The sequence below is a fragment of the Aedes aegypti genome, chromosome 2 (genome assembly GCF_002204515.2).
Source record: "Aedes aegypti strain LVP_AGWG chromosome 2, AaegL5.0 Primary Assembly, whole genome shotgun sequence".
NCBI classification, from domain to species: Eukaryota; Metazoa; Arthropoda; class Insecta; order Diptera; family Culicidae; genus Aedes; species Aedes aegypti.
In genome coordinates this window covers 351,781,772-351,799,353 of record NC_035108.1, presented here as the reverse complement: position 1 = coordinate 351,799,353, position 17,582 = coordinate 351,781,772, and the positions used below count along the sequence as shown (strand labels likewise).

General features: G+C 39.9%; 1 protein-coding gene and 1 long non-coding RNA gene across 5 annotated transcripts in view; one reads left to right on the top strand and one right to left on the bottom strand.

Annotated features, from left to right (window-relative positions):
- Positions 1–4,828, top strand: part of LOC110676861 (collagen alpha-1(IV) chain) — a 39,190-nt gene extending 34,362 nt beyond the window's left edge. For 3 of the 4 annotated variants that reach the window (XM_021846302.1, XM_021846303.1, XM_021846304.1), the window contains exons 6-7: positions 13–3,589; positions 3,659–4,664. In XM_021846302.1, coding sequence (XP_021701994.1) covers positions 13–3,589; positions 3,659–3,913 — 3,832 coding nt within the window. In that variant the 3' untranslated portion in view covers positions 3,914–4,664. Of the gene's footprint in view, positions 1–12; positions 3,590–3,658 lie in introns of all 4 variants that reach the window. The other variant, XM_021846300.1, reaches the window with a different exon arrangement.
- A 9,706-nt stretch (positions 4,829–14,534) lies between these two features.
- Positions 14,535–15,010, bottom strand: LOC110675883. The gene is made up of 3 exons (XR_002499883.1): positions 14,757–15,010; positions 14,630–14,695; positions 14,535–14,574 (listed from the first exon to the last, which is right to left on the bottom strand). It is a non-coding gene; the product is annotated as an uncharacterized LOC110675883 (long non-coding RNA).
- Positions 15,011–17,582: the final 2,572 nt, after the last annotated feature.

Genomic DNA, 17,582 nt, shown 5'->3' with positions numbered 1-17,582 from the left:
ATTTCATTGCAGTTTTCCAGGTTTGAAAGGACAGAAGGGAGAACGTGGCTTCAAAGGTTTGATGGGTGCTCCAGGTGATGCTAAAGAAGGTCGCCCTGGTCTACCAGGTAGAGCAGGACGTGACGGCGAAAAGGGAGATGCTGGAAGGCCCGGTTTACCAGGAGGCAAAGGAGATCGTGGCGAGAAAGGAGAAATTGGAGGACGCTGCTCAGACTGTCGACCAGGACTGAAGGGTGAGAAAGGTGAACGTGGATATGATGGTACTGCTGGACGTCATGGATCTCCGGGTCCAGCTGGTGAACGTGGTTACACCGGTGAAACGGGTATGGACGGAATACCTGGAGTAAGGGGTGCACCTGGCACTAAAGGTGAACCTGGACTACCAGGAACTCCAGGAGCCGACGGAGAACGAGGTGAATCAGCTATCATCAATTTAAGTCTTTTTAAACCCGAGAAAGGAGACAAAGGCTTGCAAGGTGAGCCTGGACTTCCTGGTATTAAAGGAGAACGAGGAGATACTGGAAGTTCTGGCCCAATGGGACCGAGAGGTCCAGCTGGTCCCAAAGGTGACAAAGGACGACCAGGAGAGCCTGGTATCGATGGAACACCAGGAGCAGCGGGTCGGGATGGAAGTCCCGGAAAATCTGGTGAATCTATTAGAGGGGAACCAGGTTTGAAGGGTAATCCCGGATACCCAGGAGAAAAAGGTGATAAAGGTATTGTCGGTTTTAAGGGTGAACCTGGTAGATGTGCTAGTATTCCAAAAAATCTGGAAGAAGCTATTAAAGGCCCTCCAGGATCTCCGGGTGAGAAAGGATTCATGGGTCCACAAGGCATTCGAGGAGACAAAGGAGACAAGGGTGATCGCGGTTTAACTGGTCTTGGAGGATCCACCGGTCCCCAAGGTCCACCTGGTCCAGTTGGTCCAAGAGGTTTACCAGGTCCGCGTGGAGATAAGGGTAGTCCAGGTCCAATGGGTTTCCCAGGAAATCCTGGCAAAGACGGTAGTCCAGGAATTCCTGGCCTACCTGGTCCGAAAGGTACTAAAGGTGACCCAGGTTTATCAATGGTTGGTCCACCAGGTCCTAAAGGTAACACAGGTTTGCGTGGTCCCAAGGGAGATCGTGGCGGTCCTGGGGATCGTGGAGATCCTGGTCCACCAGGTATTGTTGGTTATCCCGGTGAGAAGGGAGATGCTGGTATCGCAGGTATGGCAGGTCCGACTGGTCCTGTTGGTCCCAAAGGTGAACCAGGACCGAAAGGCCCTGCTGGTCTCCCTGGTGCTCCTGGCCGGCCAGGTATTGATGGTGTGAAAGGATTACCGGGATTGAAAGGTGATATTGGCGCTCCTGGTGTGATTGGATGGCCTGGACAGAAAGGTGATACCGGTCCTCCGGGTAATGACGGTTCTAAGGGATTCCAAGGTCGAAAGGGTGTTCAAGGATTACCAGGTGCTCCTGGATTAGCTGGTTTACAAGGACCGAAAGGTGAACGTGGCGATAAAGGTGACAAAGGTGAATACGGTCTTTCTGGTGCTCCAGGTTTGGTGGGTCCTCCAGGTCCTCCTGGTCCTAAGGGAGATAAGGGATTGTTGGGTCCTCCTGGCTTAGACGGAATTACAGGACTGCCCGGTGAGAAGGGTGATCGTGGTTATACTGGCCCACCTGGTCCAGTTGGTGAGCCTGGATCTTCATCTGATAAGGGGCAAAAGGGTGAACCTGGTGCTCCAGGTTTACGCGGTGTTGATGGGCGCCCTGGGTTGAACGGTGTGCCTGGAGTAAAGGGAGAACCTGGTCTTCCAGGATACGGTAGGCCTGGAGCTCCTGGAGAGAAAGGTGATCGTGGTAATTCAGGATTCGATGGTTTAGCCGGTCTTGATGGACAAAAAGGAGATGCAGGCGTCACAGGCTTCCCAGGTATCAAAGGAGATAAGGGTAGTGCTGGTCTTCCAGGCATTCCAGGCTCTCCTGGCATGGATGGAGTTCCAGGACCTGAAGGTGCTCCTGGTCTCAGAGGATTGGATGGTGAAAAGGGCTCTAAGGGAGACGCTGGTCGTATTGGAGAACGTGGTGATCGGGGTGAGAAGGGTGATATGGGTCCACCTGGACCTCCTGGATATATGGGGCTGAAAGGTGATCGTGGTATTCCTGGCGAACGGGGAGCTCCAGCCACTGTACAAGATGTCAAGGGAGATAAGGGTGAACCTGGTTTGCCAGGAGCTCCTGGACTCCCAGGCAAAGTTGGAGTCCCTGGCTTGGTTGGTGAAATGGGAATGAAGGGAGCGCAGGGTATTCAAGGACAACCTGGATTCCCAGGTCCACCAGGATTGCCAGGTCTGCCAGGTATGAAGGGTGATATTGGACCAACAGGAGAGAAAGGTGAACCATGCCCAGTAGTTAAAGGGGAAAAGGGTCTTCCAGGACGACCTGGAAAGAATGGAAGAGATGGTGGACCTGGTCCTGTAGGAGAGAAAGGTGACAAGGGATTACCTGGGTTGCCGGGTCCTGAAGGTCCTCCCGGATTGCCCGGTCCACTTGGACGACAAGGTGAAAAGGGAGATCGAGGTGACACGGGTATCGAAGGCCGACCAGGAAAGGATGGACTGCCTGGACCCCAAGGAATAAAGGGTGATCGTGGATTCCCGGGTGAAAAAGGAAATCCAGGACCCCCTGGTTTCCCAGGACCACAAGGTGAAAAGGGTGACAGGGGTCGGGATGGTCGCGATGGTTTCAATGGTCCGCAAGGTCCTAAGGGTGACCGAGGTCTACAAGGACCGGAAGGAGCCCCTGGCTTGGTTGGTGTCTTTGGTGAGAAAGGTGATCGAGGTGCTAGAGGATTACCGGGGCTGGATGGTGCGCCAGGTGAGAAAGGACAAAAAGGTGAAACTCCTTTGTTACCTCCACAGCGAAAGGGTCCACCTGGTCCACCAGGTTTCGATGGTCAAAAGGGTGAAAAGGGTCTACCAGGCCTTCAAGGGCCACCGGGTATTCCTGGAGCCCCTGGAGCACCTGGTGAAATGGGTATGCGTGGACTTGAAGGTGCTCGAGGTCTTCAGGGTATCCGAGGAGAAATTGGCATCGAAGGCCGTCCGGGTCGCGATGGATTCCCAGGAACACCCGGAGCTAAGGGAGACCCTGGAGCTCCTTGTTCACCTGCTCCTGATTATCTTACTGGAATTCTGCTTGTTCGGCATAGCCAGTCTGAGGAAGTTCCACAGTGCGATGAGGGCCATGTCAAACTTTGGGATGGTTACTCTTTGCTGTATGTTGATGGAAACGATTACCCACACAACCAGGACTTGGGTTCCGCTGGTTCATGTGTTCGTAAGTTCTCAACACTGCCAATTCTGGCCTGTGGTCAGAATAATGTGTGCAACTATGCCTCGAGAAACGACAGGACATTCTGGTTGTCTACATCGGCTCCGATTCCGATGATGCCTGTGGTTGAACATGAGATGCGTCCGTACATTTCACGTTGTACAGTTTGCGAAGTTCCGTCCAACGTGATTGCGGTTCACAGCCAATCGCTAGCCATACCGAATTGTCCGAGTGGCTGGGAGGGTCTCTGGATTGGATACAGTTTCTTAATGGTGAGTATTGCTAGTTGGTGAATGTTGAGTTGAATTTGCTGAATGATTTTTTTTTTCTCTCAATTACAGCACACTGCCGTTGGCCATGGTGGCGGTGGACAGTCTCTATCAGGACCAGGTTCCTGCTTAGAGGACTTCCGTGCCACTCCCTTCATCGAGTGTAACGGTGGTAAAGGCCACTGTCACTATTACGAGACTCAGACATCGTTCTGGCTCGTTTCGCTCGAGGACCATCAACAGTTTGAGCGGCCACAACAGCAGACCCTCAAGGCAGGCAACCTGCTCTCCAGAGTATCTAGGTGTCAAGTGTGTATACGAGTCTAGTTCTGCCTTCTCTTCCAGCAGAGCACTTCTGCAGAATGAAGCTCCTATTTATGCTACAGAATGTGCTTTCTTAAGTTATTTCTCAAAAGATTTTAGATCCTGTTAGAGATTTTGTTGTAAGGAGAAGTAAAACTAGAATGTATGTTGTAGAAGAAAAGTCCGAAAACAAACCAAAAATATGTAAAAACTGAAAGTATGTAAGTAAACGAGTTTAAATTCCTGTAGCCTTTATAGAGAAGATATGCAGTCGTCCTAAGAAAAATGCGAAGAATGGAAACTGTGCTTATTTTTCAGTAGTTAATTTGATTTAAAAAACCGCAATGCTGCCCAACTTTCGGACAAAAAATGTAACTAAAGTAACATCGCCAGTCTTCCTTTGAAACCTCCCAGCAACGAATTTAGCTAGCCAGTAACGAAAGAGTATATGTTTAATTTAACCAGTGCGACTATTGATGTGATTCATTTCAAGTAAATGTTTAACCGTTTTCAGTACTGCCCCTTAAATGCCATTTCGATTCAGACTCGGTAAGAGTATAGCTGTTCACCACTTTTGTGTAAGAGAATTGATGTGTTCATGAGGAAGGGAATCTAAATTTTCAAAGAGGGACAACTAAATTTTCAACTAGGATTAACAACTACGATTAATATACAAATTGCAGTGCCATCAGTGAAAGTCACCTGAACGCCTTGATAGGTGAGAAAACAAATGTACCCAAATCTATGATTGCCAACTGTTCCGAAATAACACATTGTAATCAGGAAAAAAATAAAACGTCTTATGCCAGCATTTTGTGAACTGTACATTTCCGCTACTTTAATGTAAGTGTTTAATCAAGTAGCTTTTACATACTTTTAGCGTTTTCATTCAGTGTACCAGACCCCGAAATAGTCAGAATAAAGTTCTTACAAAAATTACGAGCGTTGTTTTATTCTATTAAAGAACATTCATTACACTGGAACGGTGCTCATTTATGGCAATCGTGACCATTGTTATTTAGATCGGGATTTATTTTTATTATTTGGGACCCCCAAAAACTGTGCAATATTTGGGCGCGATTGGATTCGTGTAAGGTGTGCGCATCGCGAAACTTTTCCGACACAATTCACACCCGCACCAAATGTACCATGTACAAAACGTTCTTAATGGCGGTAGTCCTCTACGGGCATGAAACGTGGACCATGCTCGAGGAAGACCTGCAAGCACTTGAAGCTTTCGAATGTCAGGTGCTTAGGACGATCTTCGGTGGCGTGCAACAGAAATGAGTCTGGCGGCGAAGGATGAACCACGAGCTTGCCCAACTCTACGGCGAATCCAGTATGGGGCGGTCCATTAATTACGTAAGGGTTTATGGGAGGAGGGGGGGTCTGAGATTTCTTACGCGCCATACAATTTATTTTTAATTTTCATACAAAAAATCTTACCATGGGGGGAGGGGGGGTTGAAAAACCCCGAAAATGTCTTACGTAATAAATGGACAGCCCCTATCCAGAAGGTGATCAAAGCTGGAAGGATACGATGGGCAGGGCATGTTGCAAGAATGCCGTACAACAACCCTGCAAAAATGATGTTCGCTTCGGATCCGGTCGGTACAATAATGCGGTGGAGCACAGCGAGATAGGTGGGCGGATCAAGTGCGTATCGATTTGGCGAGCGTGGGGCAGAACCGAGGATGAAGACAAGCGGTCACGAACCGAGTATTGTGGCGTGAAATTGATGATTTAGTTGTTATCTGTTTAGATGTTAACTAAATAAATGAATTGAATGCAAGCCTCCAACTTTGGCGATTGTCAGTAGGAGTCAAGAAAGGAAAAAATGCGATGTCTGTTACAGGATTGCAACATTATGTCATGGAAAAGTCTTTTTTTTTTTAATTTTATTATTAGTATCATTTTAAATATTACATTCATTTCTTATATCTAGTTGTTCTATGTTAGACAACACTATCATCCTTATTTGGTAAAACAATTTTAAGATTTTATTAACATTTTGTTAACAACATATTACATTTTTTTTGCCGTAGCAGTTCAGATTTATTTACAGGTGAGTTAATTTTACCTGCTTATAAGAGAAAAAAAAAACACGTTTTTAATATACTTAAACTAACTTAACCTAAATATATAAGGCATTAATCGTGACGATAGAAGATTGTAACGATTTTTGCCTGAAATTTTTAATTATTCTATTTGACATTTGTTTCAATTTTTTAACATTGGATATTCTACGTAATTTATTATAACTATACCAGGGAGGAAGTTTCAGAATCATTTTCAAAATTTTATTTTGGATTCTCTGCAGAGCTTTCTTCCTGGTATTACAACAGTTAGTCCTTATTGGTACAGCATACAACATGGCTGGCCTTAAAATTTGAATTTTAAAAGCTTGTCAAAAGGTTTTGATTTTCTATTAATAAGGTGATAGAGACATTTTACATATTTGTTACATTTGGCTTGAATGTTCTCAATGTGATTTTTGAAAAATAAATTATTATCTTTAGGCTGACCATACGTGCCGTATTTAACGGGACAGTACCGTTTTCATCCCCTCGATGGGCTGTCCCGTCATTTAATGGGAAATGCTCGAATTGTCCCGTATTTTAGTAAATGGAGAATTGGCACATAATTTTCAACACCAGTAAAACAATAACATTAAAAACATAACAAACAGTTTTTAGAAATATTTCAGAGTATATTGTCTTACTCATCTACTTTCCAAGCAATTTTTAGTTTCTCAAACAGAGTTAAACTTGATCTGTACATGCTTCTGCTTAACTTTTTGCGTTTCTTTTCTCATATTTATGCCAAATTTTGAAGGATTTTAAAAATACGGATCTTCAAAGGTAATTATTCTATAATACCTAAAATTATAAAGAACACTTATGTGTTTACTTCTGATACGCAATTGATTAAATTAACTGTTTAAAAAGTGGATATTTCAAAAAAGTAATGAAATGTAAGAAAAATTTACGTTTAAAATTGAAAAATGTAACGATTTTTTTTTGGGAAATACTTAAAAAACGCTGCTTCTCGGAAATCAAAGATTGCGCTTCAAGATTCTTAAGTGATTTTTATTGAATCATACAGACATGTAGCTTGGGATTGCATAATCTGGTTCTGCTACTTTCCCTCGAATGGCTGTTTCCTGAATGTCGTTCTCCCGCCAGTTCTCAGAATGCTAGTTCCCCGAAAACCCCGTTTCCTCGAACAGCTCAGTTCTCCGAAAAGTCATAACACTCATAATTGTCAGAACCTTTCGCATTTCAAGGTGGTGTATTTATGTATTTTTGGCAATATGTATTTAGTCGAGGATGATCAAATATCTCCTTCTTTGGTAGCTTATCGATCTTTCTGACTCAACACTATCTCACTACCCGAGCAGAAGCAAAGTTCTGACCAATAAATCGAGATATTGATTTGATAGACATAAGGGGCGGTCCATTAATTACGTAAGGGATTATGGAGGGAGGGGGGGTTTGAGATTTCTTACGCGCCATACAAATTATTTGGAATTTTCATACAAAAAATCTTACCTTGGGGGAAGGGGAGTTCGAAAAACCGCCAAAGTTGTCTTACGTAATTAATGGACCGCCCCTAAGAGATAAAAGATCTGAAGATAATATCAAAATTTTATTCCTAGAACTTCTGAGCCATAACTAAATTTGATGTTGGAAGATCTAAGGAAAAGCTCGCTGATATTGGTGAGATCTTATAAAAGCTAAATATGATATGCTAATATTATTCCAGGAGTAAATTTCAGATATTATTTTCGGATCTTTTATCTCTTATATCTTTCAAAATAATATCACTTTTGTATGTCCATATCAAAATTTGCTATTACTTAGCTTTTTCGCCTGCTCGGGTAAAGACTATTATTGCACTTTTTTGAGCTGCATTGCTTTACAAGGGAACGGGCCATTCGGGGAAATCGCTTCAGGGAAACGGGCCATTCGGGGAAAAGTAGCACAGTCGCATAATCTATGTCTTTTAAAATTGTCCCGTTTTTGTTTTTTTATTTGTCCCGTTTTTATCTGGTTGGCTTATGGTCAGCCTACTTATCTTGCATGAGCCCTACATACTTAACTTCATCTGACCAATTTATTGGAACTAGCGTTGGGCAAATTTGTCTAGAACATCGATGTTACTGAGTCGATTCACATTTGAACTGCCGAATCGATTCACCGATTTAATCGAATCGTTTGAATCGATGTTTTTGAATCGATTCGAATCAAATGCAAATTGAAATTCATAAAGTTTGAAATAAGACCAAATGCATTTGCATTTGATTTCAACATCTTTCAACCAAATCAATTTTGAAAATAAATCGAACAGATTTACTACTTCAAGGCTAGTTCAAAATTTGTTTTTTTTTTTTCATCAACTCATTAAGAAATATTTATCGATTTCATCAGAATGAATCGAATCACAAAATCGAATGAAGAGAATCGATTCACCCGATTTTAGGTGACCCAAACATCGATTTAAAAAATCGATTAATCGGAATGAAAACATCGATTTTCGGAACACCCATTTAAAATCGCCCAACGCTAATTGGAACCCCTCTCATCGTGACAACATGTCTACCAGATGGTTTCAAATAAAGAGCTTTTGGTTTATATGGGAATATTATTAGTTGAGTTTTGAAAGCATTAAGAGAAATCTTCCATTTTTGCAAGTATGAAGAAAAAATATCCAAACTTTTTTGCAATCGACGACAGATGACACACAGACTTCGTCCTTTGGCGGAGAGGCCTGTGTCATCCGAAAACAAGGATTTTTTACATCCCTGAGGTAACTCAGGTAAGTCAGATGTGAAAATATTGTATAATATTGGTCCCAAAATGAGAAACACCAGCTTTTACAGGAAATCTTTCAGGCCTGGAGTTCTGATAATTAACCTGAAGTGTACGATTTGACAGATAACTTTGAATTATTCTAACAATGTATGTTGGAAAATTAAAGTTTTCCAATTTTAAGATTAAACCTTCATGCCAAACTCTGTCGAATGCCTTTTCTATGTCTAGAAGAGCAAGACCAGTAGAATAACTCACAATTTCTTGAAGTTTGTGCAAACGTATGAACCTCGACACCACTCATAAGACGCGACATGAGACAGGACACAACACTTATTGTTCTTACAACGATTAAAAGGAGTTAAAATTACCTTTTTAGTCGACCGGTTTCGGGCTCTTCAGATTTGTTGAAACGAATCAAAATTGTACACGTAAAAGTTATTGAGTGGTGGAATGTCCATGGCGGAATCCGAACTGTTCATTGTTGTGTAGTATGAAAGGAAACCAAACTATGTCAGAAAATAATTTTTCCAGAGTCTCGTCCAAAGATTTCCCCAGGGATTTTACCAGAAATGCCTCCAAGATAATCTCTACAGTGATCTATACAGAGATTTTTCCATGGATACCACTAGGGATTTTGTCAGATATTCCGCAAGGCAGAACTTTTAATCGCAACCAGATTTTTCTTTTCAGACCGTTTCAGATAGATCTCCATGAGTATCTTCAGCAATTCATCCAATTCCATCAAGGGATTTCACGAAGGGTTATTCCAGGAATTCTTTCAGGAAATCCTCTAGAGATTTCACAAGGAGTTTCTTAAGAAGTTCCTGTTGTGATTCCTTTTGTAATATATTTAATGAGTTTCATCCAGGAATTTCAGTAGGAATTGCTCCAACAATTGGTCCAGAGATTCTTTCAGGAATTTTCAAGCGATTTCTTATGATATTCCTGCAGAGATTTCTTAAAAAAAATCTTGCTGAGACTTCTTCAAAGATACGTCTATAAAAATGTACAGGGATTCTTGCAGGAATGTCACCAAGAATTTCTCCAGAAATTTCTCCAGGGGTTACATTTGGACAACTGTTTCTAGGATTACTACAGACATATCTCCAAAAATTCCTCCGAGGAATTAGTCCTAAGATTGCTTTATGGATTTCTACTAGGTTCGCTCTAGAATTCCACCAGGAATTCCTACATGAATTATATGAGTAATTAATTACCGAATTATTCTCTATAGGATTGTTCTGAGTATCCAATATTGTATCCGGGGGTTCCTCCTAGAATTTCTCCATGAGTTCCTCCAAGCTTTTTTTTTTCAGGAACTCCTTTCCTAAAGAAATGTTTTCGGAGGAAATCTCTGAAGGAATACCTGAAAAAAAATCACTAGAACAATTTTTGGAGGAACCCATGAAGAGAGTTTTCAGAAGTAATCCCTGTAGAAGTTGCTGGAGAAATTTCAGGAGGAATCCTTGTAGAGATTTCCTTGAAGAAGAAAACTCTGAAAGAAAAAAAAATCTGTTGGAATCTCTGAAGAATTAGCTGGGTATATTGCTGAAGGAATCCTTGGAGGTATCTTTGGAGGGATTCTTGATAAATCCCTGGAAAAACAAATGTTGAGTATTTTCTGGAGGAATCTCTGGAAAAATCCCAGAAATAATCGATGGAGGAACTGCCAAAATTCTGTCGAAAAAATTGAAAAATCTTTGGAATCCTATAGAACTTTTCCTGCAGGACTCACCGGAGGAATGGAGGAATTCCTGGAGAAATCGTTGAAGGAATCCTTGAAGATGTCTCTAGAGAAATTCCTGGAGGAATGGAATGGTGTTCTTTCGGAACTGGTCTAGAATAGAAGAAAGCCCTAGAGAAACTATTGGAACAATTCTTTGACAAATCCCTGGGTGAATCTCATAATAATTTGGAGGAATTTGTGGAAAAATTCATGAAAGAATTTTTGAATGAATCTTTGAAAAAAAAAAACCCTGGTGACATCACTTAAGACATCCTTAAGAAATATCAGAATAAATCCCTGGATAAATTCTTGAGGGAATTCCTGAAGCAATCATGAAGGAATCCTTGGAGGTATTCCTGAAGGAATTCCTGAACTTTTTTGATGCATTAGGTCAAAAGATATTTCAACTTTCTAATACCCGATTCTGCCTTCAAACGTACCCCCTTTGAAATTTTGAGCATGAGCATAGATGACCGTACAATTCATAGTTGCTACTCCGTGCTTAACCAGAACAATCGAAGTTGCCCAGAGATTTAATTAATGGGGCTTGGGATTCGGTTACCATTCTCAATGTGCACAAATTGAGAGCTCAAAACTCAAAAGTCGATAGCAGTTCCGGCTACGTCCTTACGGTCATCGGGGAAGGGAAGAAGTGTTAGTAAGACAACCATTGTTACTAGAGACCGAAGAGTCTTCTGCATCTCCACAGTTGTAATGAAAAAAAAAATATTGGGTTAGTAGGAAAAGGTAGGGATCTGGAATAGATATATAGCCTGATGGTATTAAATTGACTTTAAAACTGCTATTCCGTTAGTCACACGGAAAGTAAAATGTAGTTCAAAAAAGTTTAACAAATCCACTTTTTTCCAAATATTTATCATTGTCAAATATAGGTATTCAGAAGAGGGTCCAAGAAAAAATAAAAATAGATGAATATCCCTTCAAAAATAAAAATTAGAAAAATCAAGTACCGATATTTGTAAATTTGCGAATAAAAATAAATCATTGCTTAAATCAATTAGATTGATTTTAGATAGCAAAAATGATATTTGAATAAAAAAAGGGTATTGGAGGGTTAAAAGTGTTTGGATGAAATTGGAATGTTTGGAGAAATTTCTGATGGTATATTAAATGAATTCTTGGAAGAATTTCAGAAAAGTTACCGTGATTATCGGACCTGGAGTTCATCACGGATTTTTTTTTTTTTTTTTTTTGGAAAACCTTAATATATTTCTGGAGCAGTATTTGAAAGGATCTGAAAGAGCTCCTGAAAAAATCCCTGGTGGAATTTTTAAAGAATAATTTGAGAGAATTCATGATGCAAAATTTGGATGAGTATCTGAAGAATTCCTAAATCACTCTTAAATTTAAAAGAATTTTGAAATTTCAATTTGTTTAGACATATTTGAATGAAAACTAGGAGAAATTTGTGGAACAAATTCGCAGGAAGATAATTTCTTATAGATTTTTTTTTTTTTGAATGTTCGGAAAAATTTCTGAAAGATCCTTTATAAATATCTTGTAAAATTCCATTGATTTTTAGGGGAATTTTTAGAAGAATATATGAAGTTAATCAAACAAACCCGAAAACGTTTCCAAATAATACTAAAGAAGCATTCCAGAAAAAAGTAGTAGAAAGTGAGAATTCTCTATTAATTTTTTTTTTTAACTGGAAACGTTCCTACTATTTTGAAATAAATTATTTGAATGTTTTTGGTAGATGATTAAAAGGTCAAACCATATTCAGAGAGTGTAACAGTTCACGAACCATAACAGTTCGTTGCACATTGCAATCGGAGAGCCCTATGAATGTTTATATTCACTCTCTCGCTTGGTACGTGACGAGAGAGCGTTCAAGAGCAGTAACTCTCACAGACTACAACGGTAGCGAGCCATTCGAGTGATTTAACCTTCCAGTCGTCGCGTGGTTTGCCACCGTCAGAACCACCGCATTGTTGTTGTGGACGAAAAGCGAGGTTTTTGCAGCGGTGTTGTACAAAATACAACAGCGCGACGACTGAAGTGTTAAGTTTTGCATATAATTAGTAATAACTTCCATATTTTTCGGAAATACAACCTTAAACAACTTAATGATAATCTATTGGACCATCCAACACCACTTTGGTTGCAAACATAGCACAGAAAATGGAAAATATTAGCCTCTGTTTATGGATCAGAATGAGAGTGTGTCAGCGAATGTAACACGTGGTGGCACACAGTGATCGGCGGCAAACAGTGGGTGGTGACAGATATATCTTTTTTCTTTTCGTGGCTCGTTATATTCCACGAACGATAAAAGTCATGCGTGTTGTGTGAATGCAGGTTGTTAAATTGGTTAAAATTTTGGCTCATGTGTCAATGATTGTTAAATTTTCAAAAGCCTGGTTGACTTTATTATTATTTTTACGTGAAATTAAAAAAAAAGAATTTCTGTTGGAACTAATCACAGGATACTTTCAAATATTTCAACTTAAATTAGTTCAGTGATTTGATCCAAATTTTCTTTAAGAATTTCATCAGGGTTTTTTTTTCGATATTTCTTCAGGAGCCCTTTGAGAAATTTCACATGTTTGAGGAATTTCATTATGAATCTCACCAGAGATAATTGCAGTAACTTAAGTAATTCATCATCAGTCATTCTACCAGAACTTTTCTCCGGTTATCCTGAACCATTTTCTACAGAATAAATCCAGAAACTGATATGGGTCCTTCCGAGAATTCTTCTAGAGAATACCCCGCTGATTTCATTTGGAGATTATTTTAGGAATTTGAAAAATCATTGCATCATTGCAAAAATACGGCAGGGACAGATAATTCCATTTTACTTCCGCTAATCTCTTTTATGAAACTATCTCTAGTAAAAACGTAGTATTTATTAAATTAATATTTCCTACTAGTGGTCCCGGCAAACTTCGTCTTGCTATCCAGTAGGCTGAAGACAGACGCTATGGACCGTCCCATACAAAATTACAGTTCCGTTCACTCTCGTTTTCCTTACTTTTCCGGTGAATATCCTAGGATTTTTATACATGCAAACACGTCGGAACCCTTAAGGAACAAAACGGAGCAATTATCATTCAAATATTTTTATTTATATAGAAGATAGATAAGCTTTTAGGAAATAATTGCTGATTTATTCGTAGAATAATATGTTGAGAAATTTACGAAGAGTTTTATAAAGAAATCTTCTTCTACTTCTTGGCATTGACGTCCCCACTGGGACATAGCCGGCTACTCAGCGTAGTGTTCTTATGATCACTTCCACAGTTATTAACTGAGAGCTTTCTTTGCCATTAAGTTGCCATTTTCGCATTCGTATATCGTGTGGCAGGTACGATGATACTCTATGCCCAGGGAAGTCAAGGAAATTTCCATTACGAAAAGATCCTGGACCGATCGAGATTCGAACCCAGACACCTTCAGCATGGCTTTGCTTTGTAGCCGCGGACTCTAACCACTCGGCTAAGGAAGGCCTCTTTATAAAGAAATACTTATTTTAATTCATTAAGAAGAGCTTTGAGGAAATTTTCTTTATGAAATTTGTAATCTGTTGACGTTTAAGAATCCGTCTTCGTAAGGATCGAAATTTAAAAAGCAGTTTATCCGATCAAAAGTGTCTTAAAACATAGTCGACGAAGATTTGTTCACTATTGTTTCGGTTGAAAAAATACTATACTCTGATCACATTTTCATATAAAAGTTGTCGGTTTCTAAGAAGATTCTAAAATTATTGACGCATCCCACTTTAGGATTCATAATAAATTCGTGATCTGCAATGTTTGGTTCTTTATATCAAATACATAAAAAAGACATTAACTTGTGACATTTCAAATTGAATTTTGAAAGTGAATACAGTAATCCCACGCAGTTGAATCACCCACAATTTATGAATCAGCTGATTTCAGAAGGCAAAATTATTATCAAACTTATCACAAAACATCACAGAATCATTTTTACTGATAAGCACCACATAGTGTTCAGTCATTTCAAGGCTTTTTATCTCAGTAAAAAAGCTCTTGATCGCGGTATGAACTAACAATATTACGTTTTTGGGGTTTTCGGCTTTCAGTCTCTGGGAATCATAAACGGATTTCCGTTCTACACCTGACGTTTCGGTCACATTTATTGTGCCTTTTTCGAAGGATCTACAAATGAACAATTAGTACGAAACATAAAACATTAACATAAACACAATCTTACAGACAACGATCACTCCGTTCACTCGTTTCGTGTATGTCTTAAACATAATTGTACGTCGGACCATAACTATAACGAAACACATGATCATAAGGGTATCAGTTTGTGAAGGAGGTGTTAAGAAACTCACGTGTTTCGAGTTCCCTTCTTTTACGCTCGTTTTTAAATCTACCGGTTGAATTTTAGTTTACCTCCTACGATAATTCACTACCGTCACTTTCGCGCCAGATATCAATTTCATGTGTGTGTCGTTATAGCTATAATACTATTGTGTGTTATCTCTTTCTGTTGTTCTACGTGTTGTGTGTTGTATCGTTTTGGTAGTGTGTAACACACCAGCGTACGTGCCGCTCAAGTTATCGGTATCGGTACGCTTGTTGACAGTGTGTGGTGTGTTCAAGATGTGGCATGACTCTAGTATGGCTAAATTTTGCTTCTTGCTAGTGGAATCCAATACTTGTACCCTGTCTAGTATAAATTGGTGGTTGTTGGTGATGCAATGATCCAGTAGTGCTGTTCTCTCCCGTAGCCTTTCCATCTCGTAGTCCGTCGCGTCCTTCCCTGCTTCTCGTAATTCTCTCACTTTGTTGATTGTCGATCGGTGGCCGGACACCCGATCTTTCAGTCGGCATGATGTCATACCTACATAGCTTGCTTCACAGTCTCCGCATGGTATTTTATATATCACGTTTGACCGTTGGTTGATCTCTACCTTGTCCTTCACTCCTGGTATGATGGACTTGATAGTTTTCCGTTGTTTCGGACAGATTACGATTTCCGGATAATCGGGTTTAAGTGTCCGTTGGATTGTCCTGGTAAGAGGACCTATGTTGACGATCGATCGGTACTGTTTTTCGTCATTCGTGGGTGGAGTTACGGTGGGTTGATTTACATGGCTGTGGTTGATGAGGCGATTGATCAGTGATCTGGGATAGTCGTTTTGTCGTAGTTGTTTGTGGATGATTTTCTTCGTTGTGGCTTCGTCAACGTTAGTAGAAAATGTGGTGACCCTTTTGATCAGATTCTTGGCGACATTTATCTTGAGTGTCATACTATGCGCTGATCGATAGTTCAAGAATCTGCCTGATGCAATCGGTTTAGCATACCATTCTGTTTTAATTGACTGGTCTGGTTTTCTGACCAACATTAAGTCCAGATATGGTAGCCGTCCCTCATTTTCTACTTCCACTGTGAATTGTATTTTCTCGTGGTAATTGTTGAACGTGTCCCTCACGGTTTCGATTTCGCCTGATTCCCAGAGACTGAAAGCCGAAAACCCCAAAAACATAACCTCCATCACAGTCGATTCCTGTACATAACAATATTACTAAATTATTTTTGTAGCTATTTGGGCTGTATTTTTGGTCAACTTTGTAAGCCGTGTAGCTATTGACGCTTAGCTAGAAACGACGTTTTAAAGTATGTTTCAAAGATTTTTTGTGAGAGATTAAGCCCCAGACAACATTTACAGATTCAATAAACAAAGCTATGAGAGATAAATGCGTATTTATACGGATTTGGCTATGATTTTTGAGTAAAAAACTTGATCAATAAATTGTGGGAAATATACACACTAGTCACAGTTTACGAATCAGCGCACAGTATTTCGATCGGCCGAAATCGTGAACTTAATTCTGTAGCACCTTTAAACGTGATTTTTTCGGAATAGTGTCTTCGGACGAAAATTTTCTAAAAATATAGCGCATATATTGACGGTAAATGTTAGTTCGCAACCTTGCCGCGGGCGGCGCTACGAAAATATTTTTTTTTTGAAATGACGATCTTTAAATATGATGTCTTTGGCAAAGTTGTAGATAATTCAAATACAAACAACTTTGCCAAAGACACCTAGTGTGTATTCAGCCGCATTTCCAAAATACGGGAGTATTTTATGAACGACCCCCTAAAACTAGTTTTTCTTCGATATTTTGAAAATACGAAGTTTCCGGTAGCAACAATGTTCTACAAAATTATGTAAACAGTCAAAATGAATCATTCTCTCGAAGACACTAGTCTTCTAAAGATCAAGGAAAAGCAGTTATAACCGTTTAAGTGCAAAAATCAGTCATTTTTGGGGTCAGTGTATATATTCGGGTGGCAGCTGGTGGCAGATGAAATCTAGTAGGATTCAAATTACATCATTCGTAGTTGTAAATGTCGATAGTGTCATTAGTATCCACGAGTATCCCTTTTACTTAGAGGAAGTTTCATCAATGACTCTTATTATCCTGTAGTACTTAGTTATATGATGGGTAGAGGGCTATGTGGCTCCATACTTCTTCTCTTTCTTCTTTTTGACACATTCTTCATCATTACGCACAACCAATAGGTTCCGAATACATTTTTGAAGAAAGTTCTCAATCTCCTGAAAAAACGCTTTACGAAATGACTCGCCCTACAACTATTTTTCACTTGAGATTTTTGCGTTTTTTCGTACATCCCAAGTAACCAAATAGCACTTTAATTCGCTCTGCGTGCTAGCATTATACAGCTGACACGCTTAATTGGTCGAATAATAGCACTAAAAGACCAAAAAGATAAACTAGCAGGCTAGTGTTTACTACATGACACGTGCAAGAACGATGCGGTGAGTAGAAAATTAAGTGATGTATCAAATTCAAATCCAATATCAGGCAAGTGCCTCAATATCAGATCATTTTGTAAATGAGTGTCGCAGCCATAAGAACTGCGTTAACATTTAAACACTGATTTGATACACAGAATAGTGATTCAATGATTTATTCTTTTCTCAACCGCATATTTTACCAAATTTGCTTAGCTTGCACTTACTATAGTGTCTATGTACAAAAAATAGCTAAAACTGCAAGCGTAAAATAGTTGTATGGCGAGTCATTTTGTAAAGACTAATTGAGAACTTTCTTCATAAAAGTATTTGGAACCTATTGAGTGTGTGTATAAAGATGAAAAATTTGTCAAGGAGAAGAAAGAGAAGAAG